At 36.5% G+C, this 10,181-nt stretch overlaps 1 protein-coding gene across 1 annotated transcript in view; it reads right to left on the bottom strand.

Annotated features, from left to right (window-relative positions):
- The window catches only part of FASTKD1 (FAST kinase domains 1), a 42,307-nt gene extending 34,616 nt beyond the window's left edge, over positions 1-7,691 (bottom strand). Inside the window, exons 1-3 of the mRNA XM_004375539.3 lie at positions 7,531-7,691; positions 5,109-5,620; positions 3,576-3,644 (exon numbers count right to left, since the gene is read on the bottom strand). Of these exons, the coding sequence (XP_004375596.1) occupies positions 3,576-3,644; positions 5,109-5,440 (401 nt within the window). The 5' untranslated portion in view covers positions 5,441-5,620; positions 7,531-7,691. The remainder of the gene's footprint in view (positions 1-3,575; positions 3,645-5,108; positions 5,621-7,530) is intronic.
- Positions 7,692-10,181: the final 2,490 nt, after the last annotated feature.

Here is a 10,181-nt window from a genome sequence, read left to right as displayed (position 1 = left end):
AGATGCTTGGTAATATTTTGATGCTTTGGATTTTGTTCAGGCTTGCTTTATGGCCTAATATGGGGTCTACTCTGGAGAATGTTCCATATGCGCTGGAAAAGAAAGTATACTTGGCTGCTGTTGGGTGGAGTGTTCAGTATATGTCTATGAGATCAAGTTGGTTGATTGTAGCATTTAGCTCTTCCGTGTCTTTGCTGAGCTTCTTTTTGGATATTCTGTCCTTCACCAAAAGTGGTGTGTTGAAGTCTCCTGCTACTATTGTGGAGCTGTCTCTCTCTCTTTTCAGTGCTGTTAGAGTTAGTTTTATGTATTTCGGAGCCCTGTCATTGGGTGCATAAATATTTATTATAGTTACGTCCTCCTGTTGTACTGACCCTTTAATCATTATATAGTGTCCTTCCTTATCCTTTGTGGTGGATTTTACTTTGAAGTCTGTTCTGTCAGAGATTAATATTGCCACTCCTGCTCTTTTTTGAGTGTTGTTTGCTTGATATATTATTTTCCATCCTTAATAGTGATTTACTATATAAGAAAAAATTAACTTCACAAGCCATGAAGACTATAAAAAATTAGAAATTAATGCTCATTCTGTGACTCTATTAGAAATTCTATGTACCCTATTGCCGTCCAGTTGATTCTCACTCATAGTGAGATAGTAGAACTGCCCCACAGGGTTTCCAAGGAGCGCCTGGTGGACTCCAACTGCCAACGTTTTGGTTAACAGCCGAACTCTTAACCACTACAGTACCAGAGTTCCCAGAAATTCTATATATGGAATACAAATAAGGGTTTTAAATTTTTTTATAAATTAGTATTATAAGAAAAGTACTGCTACAAATAAAAAGTACCTTATAGAAAAAAATTATTATATTCTGAGTTATTCTGAAATGAAGAAAATTTTTTAAAAAATGTCTGATCTACCAGGGAAGTACAACTGTACATCTATAATTCAATTATTTAACTAAAAAATAGTAAAAAATAATAATAATAATTTGTTGTACAATTGATTTGTTTAAGCTGTATAATACACATAACACTAAAGATAGCTTTGAAGAGAAATAAAAAATTTCGAGCTATTATCAACAATGATCGAATTTAACCCTCAAAATCTGGTTGTTTAGATTAGTTATGAGAGGAGTAAGATTATTCTGCTTATCCTCAATAAAACGATGGTTAATGAAATTACAATTTAGTAGATGAACACAGAATCTCAAAATCCACAAAACTACAAAATGTGGTACCTACATACAGTGGAATACTACTCAGCTATAAAGAGAAACGAAATCTTGATATATGCTACAACATGGATGAACTTCGAGGATATTATGCTGAGTGAAATGTCAATCACAAAAGGACAAATATTGTATGATCTCATTTATATGAAATGACAAGAATAAGTAAATATGTAGAGACCAAAGTTTATTAGTGGTTACCAGGGGTGGGAGGGAGAGCCACTGTTTGCAAAGTAGCAAGTTTCTTTTTATGGTGAAGGGAAACTTAGCATCGATTAAGGGAAATGGTTGCACAACGTGATTAATGTAGTTGATATTACTGAGCTATACATAGGCAAATGTTGAATAGGCATTTGTTATTTTATTTATACATATTTCTACCCTAAGAGAAAAAAGGCAGCCGTTGATACTGCCTGTGTACAACCAAACACCTCACTGGATTTGTTTTCTTGGTTCGGAGTTTTAGGGTCATGGTTTTGTGGGACATTCTAATCAACTGGCATAATAATTCATTTTCACGTTTGTGTTCTACCTCCTAGTTTGCTGTGTAGTTTCTTGGGTCTTAGTTTGTGAGTAGCCATTAAGGTACAACAATTGGTCTCTATTCACCTGGAGCAGCACAGGAAGATAGAAGGTCAGGAATTGGAGGAAGAACCAGAAAACATGTCCAATTACCTCCAATAACAACTGCTTCTTTTGCCATGAGACCGGAAGAACTAGATGGTGCCCAGCTACTATTACTGAATGATTTGATCAAGATTCTATAGAATCTTGATCAAAAGGGGGAAAAAATGTGGACCAGAACTTCAAATTCTCATGGAATCCAGACTTTCTGAAGCCACTGAGGTTGGCTGACTCCCCAAAACTACTGCCCTGAGGAAATCTTTAAACCTTAAACCGAAACTATCCCCTAAAGTCATCTTTAAACCAAACAATAGTTTAGCTTAAATAGTAAAGAATGTTGCCTTGAGCATTATGTTCTTTTAAAAAATTATCTATATGAGATCAAATTGACAACAGCAACTTGAAAGGTTAGATGACAAGTCTAAGGTGCAGTGAGTTTGTGTTGATGACAGTGAAACAATTTGGAAAAGGATATTGAGAAGGTAGTACAACTTGAAGAATGTAACCACTGTCACTGAATTGTACATGTAAAAATGGTTGAATTGATGTATGTTTTGCTGTGTATATCTTAATCAAAAGGAAAAAATATCCATAGAACTGTTCAAAACTTGTTTAATTTTATAGGCCATAACAAAGGCCTATAAAGCTCACCAATATACAACTACAACTGTTAAGAGTTTATCATAGTTTAAGCTTTCAGAAGCAATATGCCCAAAAAGCACAATATAGGAAGGTCTGCTCCTCTCTGTCTGCAAACAATTAGCCTGTTGTTTTTCCTTTATCTTGGTCATTCCTCTCCTTTCTGCCCTGGGTTTCTATTTGGTTTAGAGAGAGAGTTGTTCTGTGTTTTCTTTTGTTTTGTTTTAATTCTCCTGTCTCTTTTCCACCTTAATTTCCCCCTCTTTCCTCACTAACATTTGCCTTATTCCACTAATAATGGACTTCAGCCATCCAGAATCCCTAGGTTAAAGAATTCAAAGTTTTCAGACATAACTGAAAATTTATTAAAATGAGCTTTATTATCTCGGCTCATTTATAAATGGAGAACTTCCCATATATACTTATAAAATAAACTTCTTTATACTGAAAAGAGTATTCTGAATCTATTTCACTTTTTTCTAGATTATTATCAATTACAGTGACATGCTGAAAATATGACTGTGTATAGTATAAGAAATAGATCTGAATTGATATTATCCACACCAGTGGACCTGAAACTTGCTTTCTTTAAATACTTCTAGGGTCACCTATGAACTTTGTTCATTGCCTCTTCATAAAGATGGAGGGAGTGACAGACAAGTACACTTCTACTGAACTGGTATCTTCTTTTTTCTCATTTTATGGCTCCCACACTTCTAAGTTTTTACTGATACAGCCAATCAGTCAGAGCATCTTCTGCTTCTGAAGGAGAACTCTTCCAGAAAAGAAGATTCAAAAAGGTTAGTCTATGAATATATAATTTTAGTCAATTATATACATGTAAAATCACCCTATGTTCCCTGCTCTTAATTTAAGGAGGGAGCAGTTTAAATACTTTTATTTGTCTCGGAAAGACAATACACACACAAAAAAAACCCTCAAACTAAATTGAGTTTAAATGTATTTTTTCAGTGATGCTTGATAGGCAGGCAGCTCTCCATTCTTTTCCTACATGATTTCACTGTGCCAGCCCTGAAAAAGATAACCCTTGATCTTAGATGATGAACCCAGAGTACTCGCCTTTCCAGCCTTTTCCATGCTTCTGTAACTAGCGCTTCAACTAGACGGTCATGGGCCTCAACAGCAAGCCTCAATAAAAGCAAGAGAAAAAATTCTCCATAAATAAACATTTGTAAATCATTAAAAACACATGCAGAAAGAGTTATAATATAAAAGTGAACCTCAAGTTATTTTTCTCTTACATAGTCAGTCCTTATTATTGGGCCATTTCTATTGCAATATTCTGATGTCTTGGTATAGTCTAATACTTTACTCCATGCCCCTCTCACCCTTTTATCTGCTCATTTCAATGTTCTCTACTGATGACAAAGAAAATGCTCAATGATACATTTTATCTTAAAAATATACATAACATTTATAACTTTTTCTGATTATACAATTTTTATAGGAGAAAGTTTTAAAATACAGAAAAAGTTTAATAGGGAAATAAAAATCATTTATAACCCTGCTACTCATAAATAGTCACCACTACCATTTTGGAGCATTTTTTGCCAATTTTATATATACATATATATTATATAATATATAATATAAATGAAATATACATATTTCATTTACATTTTATATTCTGCCTTTTTTAGTGGGTTAACATTATAGTATGGGCATTTGCCCACATCATTAAATATTCTTCAAAATATGATTTTTAATGATTGTAGATTATTCCATTATATGAGTGTAGTATCATTTAGCTAAAACATTCACCTACTATTGGAATTTTAGTTTTTCAGTATAAACAATGCTGTGATGAATAGCTATATACAAGAATCTTTAAATGCTATCTTGGATTATTTTCTTAAGATAAATCTTAGAAGCAAAATTATCGGGTCAAAGGTATTTTCAAAGCTCTTGATAAATAGTCTGCCATCAGCAAACAAGAGTTCCTGTTCCATTATACCTTCACTAACAATAGATAGTCTATAAAAATAATTAGTTTTTTCTTTTCTTAATGATCAAATTTATCTGAGTTTTCCTTTGACGCCAACGAAGCCTTTTTTTCCCCCATTAACAACTTTTAAAAATCCATGGAATATAATTTGTGAAACACTATTATCAAGTATAAATAAGTTTGCAAAATAATTCAACTTCCTCTTTCTTTGTCTTTGAGAGCTACTGTTGGGAAGCAACCTGGTGTACCAATATCCCCTAGAAAACATACCTGTCATCAGTTTAATTATGGGAACCGAAAAGTCAGCACAGGCAAAATTTACTACTCTGATGAAGTCTAATTGTTTATTTATTTTATCCTCATTTTCTTTAGCTAATCACATTTCTACAAAATTTCACAATAATCTAGTTACATACAGTTGAAGTTAATAATTTCTAGTTTCACAAGTGATTATATTTCAGTTTATTAAATTGTAATACTATTAACTGGTATCAAAGAATATCCTCTAAACATCTTTAAAATATAGATTATCAGAAAAACTATTACTGGGGGAAAATTTTTTTGTTGCTTTAAAGAGATTTCTAGAAAATTAAAATATAAAAATAAACTATGACCATTTTCATAAACTCTAAAAGCAAATTACTTACTGTTGTGTGATGTACAACACGTTCACCAGGGTATCATCATTCATTAATTCTATTTTATCTGTAGTTAAATTACGAAGAGTAAGAAATTGGGGATGGTCTTTGACATAGTCAACATTTTTTGAGCTGGTCTTCTGCTTTTGAAACTGCCAAAGTATATTAAATGCACATCCCACTTGCTTTTCTGAAAGGGTGGCTTTGTTCCTTTCAATAAGATCAAATATTTGCTCTTCTTCTGTACACTTATTCATCTGGCTAATTAATGGTTCACAACTTGAGGGTCGAAATTGAAACACTCTCCAGAAGAATGGATAAATAGCTCTTAGACGAAGCATATTTGTGATGGGTAAGTCCAGCAAAAAGTTATCTTTTCATTTACATCACAAATTTACTTAAATGAAAAGCATTTGCAAACAGTAGTCAGGTGCAATAAACTGGTATAAAAATAACTGTTTTTCCTTCATGTGTTTTGCTTCCATTATGATGACTCCAAATCTCATTCTAACATGCAGCTTCTGTAAAAGGATTGATTTAACAAGGTTATGCTTATATCATTAACAATAAAATTAATTCTAAAATTCCAATTAGAGTAACAAGTTTCTTCTCATTAACTAGAGACTTTGTTTTTAGTCTGAACCTTATGGAAGGATTTGATACAAAATCAAATGCCCAGAGAAAGGGGCTTCTTTCCACATCCCATTTAAAAAATGTTTGTTAAATCTGACATTTACATAAGGTTTTGAAATTTGACCATAAATGTGGAAGGAAAAAAACTCAAACACAGAACTGAATCAAAGACAATTACAAAAAAAAAGAATAATTTGCTTTAAAAATAAGTTATAAATGTTTGTGGGAGGTTGAGAAGCAAGGGTCAGAAAATCATACCATCCTACACTTCTGCAACATGTTACAATTTACAAAGGACCTTTTAAATACACTAACTCATTAAATCCTCTCACTAAGAATATTGAATAGTCCATGGACGGCAAGAAGAATGAACAAATCTGTCTTGGAAGAAGTATAGCCAGACTACTCCTTAGAAGCAAGGATGGTGAGGCTTCATCTCAAGTACTCTGGACATGGTATCAAGAGGGACCAGTTTCGGGAGAAGGACATAATGCTTGGTAAAGAAGAGGGTAAGCAAAAAAGAGGAAGACCCTCAACGAGATGAATTGACACAATGGCTGCAATAATGGGCTCAAGCATAACTATCGTGATTATGGTGCAGGACCCGGCAGTGTTTCGTTCTGTTGTATATACTGTCGCCGTGAGTCAGAACCTACTTGAGGGCACCTAACAACCTGATAGGTAGACAGTATCATTTCCATTTTACAAATACGAAAACCTAGGTTGAAAAACATTAAGAAACTGCTCTAGCACTAGTGAAGCTGCAACTACAACCGAATTCTTTGCCTTTTTCCAATTAAACAGCCTCATCAAATTAACAAACCAACACGCGGTTATTCTATCATTAAAGAATGCTGCTCAGACCCCTCTCCTTGGCGCTGCCAAGCCACTGCCAAGGGAAAAAAAAAGGTGAGATCGTATTGGCTATTTTGTGGCAATCAGTACAGCATCGTGAGCCAAACTGACCTAGGTCACACACAAACACAAAAAGCCCTGCACAACTGAAAGTGGAGGTATTTCAATATTTAGAATAAAAAGCAGTCCCCAGCTTTGCCCCAGCTGAATGATCGTGGGTACGTTACTTAACCAACGGAGGGGCGTTGGAACTACAGTATAAGTGAGAGACTGGTACCACTTTTGAAAAGTATCCAAACCAAACCGAACCCCACTGCCCGTGGAGTCGATTCCGACTCATAGCGACCCTATAGGGCAGAGCAGAACTGCCCCATAGGGTTTCCAAGGCCGTAAACGTTTAGGGAAACCGACTGCCCCATCTTTCTCCCGCAGAGCGGTAGGTGGGTTTGAACCGCCCACCTTTCGGTTAGCAGCCCAGCGCTTTAACCACTCCGCCACCAAAGCTCCTAGTGCACGGTGAATAGTGTCGTGCTGTGCAAATGACTAGCATCCTCCTCGCTCGGCACACAGTGGCGCTCAATGAATGACTGCGAGTCTCCCCGGTTTTCCACAAGGCGAGGGCGCAGTCCAGCCCTCCTTCTGCGCCGCGGATCTCCGCGAGAACCCACCTCCGGGAAGGAGGCCTGGGTTTCTTAGCAGACCCGTGTCCCGGCCCGAAAATGTGCGAAGTGTGTTAAAAGAAAAATCTCTGCTGCTACCCCGGGCCTGACTTGCCGGCAAGGACTTCATTCCCTCAACGCCGGCAACTTTTCAGGAAGTCCCAGGGAAGGCCGGTTACGATGGCTCAGAAGTCAAGGCCCCAACAAGCGACGCGACAGACTCTGCTGTCTCTCGCTCACTCCTCCTATCCCAGGGCTTTCAGCCTGTCCTCGAGAAACATTACCTTTCCTCTGGTGAAGTCTGTCCCCACACCAGGAAAAAATGCCGGGCAAGGGCAGCACGCACGGCTGAAGGGGCACACTACATATCCCAGAGGGCGTCGCGGCGAGGTCGGTGGAACAGTCGTCGCTTACGCGTTGGAGGAATTCTGGGAGTTGTAGTTCCTCATTGAGACGGGCTCTACGGCAGTACTTCTTAAACTGTCGAAGAAGATATAGGTCCTTTAGGTCTGTGTTTCTCAATTATCTGAGGTTTTCCTCAGTCTGTCGTGGACTGATACTTTTATCATACACAATAAAAATGAATTATTAGAAAAATGAAATTAGAAAATGTAAACATGGAAAAGATACGGATGGATCTTTTTTTCTTACTGTATTCAACAGACACAAAATTACTGTCAAGTGTTTATAAACGTATCTAAACTCCTACTCTCAATTTCTGCACTTATATCCCGGCACACGGCATTAGTCCACAGACTATACTTTTTTTTTTTAACACCTTTATTGAAATATAATTCACATACCATACAATTCACCCTTTTGAAGTGTACACTATAATGGCATTTATTATATTCACAGAGTTGTGGAACTATCACCACAATCAATTTCAGAATATTTTCATCATCCCAAAAAGAAATGCCATGCCCATTAGCAGTCACTCCTCATTCCATCCCCTGGCCACGCCTTCCAAACAAACAAAAACCCATTGCTGTGGATTCACCCTGACTCATAGTGACCCTTATAGGACAGAGTAGAACTGCTCCATAGGGTTTCCAAGGGGCAGCTGGTGGATTCGATCTGGGCCACCAGAGCCCCTAGTGCACGGACCTGGAGTGTGAGATCAGTTTGTAATAATGTTGAGTCTTCATTATGAGCTTCAGATTAGCTTTCCAATATCAGGGGCTGCTTATCTCTCTCTCTCTCTCATAAGTTAAGTTGAACCCTTTTTCTCTCAGAGAAAATTCTGCCAGCATAAATGTGTGTTTGGATTAAATTTAACTTTAATAATATAGAAGTAGAGTATGATTGGATAAGATATAATTGGCAGGAAGACCTGTATCCTAGAACTTTATGTCAATAAGAGTAGTCTAGTACAGTACTTCTTAGAGTTTCTGAAAAACACTTGAAAAGTTAACAAGTTGTGTTTACTTTCAACCAACAGGATTTAATTTCAAACTAAAGATTGCTTCAGCTGTCCTTATCAAACTTTCCTAAATTTATGGTTGCTATCCTTGACAGCTAGAAACATATGTTGTTTAGAGTCCGTAATAGTTATATATTGCTGATTAACAAACTTTCTTAAGACTTAGGGGCTTTAAATGACAATAAACATTATTATCTCATAGTTTTTGTAGATCAGGACTTTGAAAGCAGCTTAGATGGGTAGTCCTGGCTCAAGGTCTCTCATGAGGTTGTAGTCACGATGTTGGCTAGAGCTACAGTCATCTAAACGCTTGACTGTGGCTGGAGGATTTGCTTGCGGAAGACTCACTCATATGCCTGAAAAGTTGGTGCTGGCAATTATCAGGAAGCCTCAGTTCCTTGCCAAATGGACCTCTCCATAAGGCTGCTTAGTGTCCTCATGATAAGACGACTGGCTTCCCGGAGCAAGTGAACCAAGAGAGCAAGATGGGAGCCACAAAGGCTTTTATAACCTAGACTCAGAAGTCACACACTGTTGTTTTCATAATATCCAATTTGCAACACAGATTAGCCCTATTCAATATATGAAGATTGATGAGGAGGAGGCAAGGATCACCGGAGGCCATTTTAGAGACTGGCTACCACAAAGAGCTAGAAAAACACCTGTTACCATATTCTAAAAACCGCAAGATGGGTGAGGGAAGAGAAAAAGATAGGTATTAATGTGAAGTCTCTTTTGTCAAACCTGCGGGGAAGCTTGTAATAATGAAATGGTTATAAGGTAGATAAAAAATTAAAGTGAAAAAATGAGTACGCTATGAATTAAATAGGTTTTACAATGTGTATGGACCAAAAAAAGAGTATATATAAGAATGTGTAGTAAGGGCTAGTGCTAGAGATTGAAGGGAAGTGAGGGGAACTCAAGGGAGCAGGAATAGCAAAAGAAAGACAGACAGAAGGATAAGTTGTTCCTAAGTAATGAAGCATTAACAATGGAATAGACAAAAATTAGAGTTCCAATAGAAATCCAAGAATAAATGGGAACTTAAGATAAAAATGATATTCAATTCAGTGGGGAAAGAAAAAGTAGGTTTCTATTTAGAAGAAAATAAAGGTAGACTCCCTACCTCCCAATATACAAAAATGAATTACAGACAGACTAAATATATAAATATAATAAATAAAATTGTTATGAAATAGTAGAAGAAAATTTAAGGTAAATGTGTATTATCTTAAGATAAACCAGAAAGGAAACCCAAAAGCCAGTAATAGAAAATCCTAATAAATTTGGCTACATTAAAATTAAGAATTCTGTACAGTGAACATCAATAAAGTCAATAGACAATTGATAGAATGGAAGAAAATATTTGAAACACATCACAAAGGGTATGTGTGTGTGTGTGTCTGTGTGTGTGTGTCTGTGTGTGTGTGTGTGTGTGTGTGTGTGTGTGTGTGTGTGTGGAGAGAGAGGGACAGAGAGTATAAACTGAAATAAAAAGACAAAGAATTCAAT

This window comes from Trichechus manatus, unplaced genomic scaffold (genome assembly GCF_000243295.1).
Source record: "Trichechus manatus latirostris isolate Lorelei unplaced genomic scaffold, TriManLat1.0 scaffold00037, whole genome shotgun sequence".
Classification (NCBI taxonomy): domain Eukaryota; kingdom Metazoa; phylum Chordata; class Mammalia; order Sirenia; family Trichechidae; genus Trichechus; species Trichechus manatus.
Note: the sequence above shows the minus strand (reverse complement) of the source record. Positions and strands in the feature narration are given on the sequence as shown.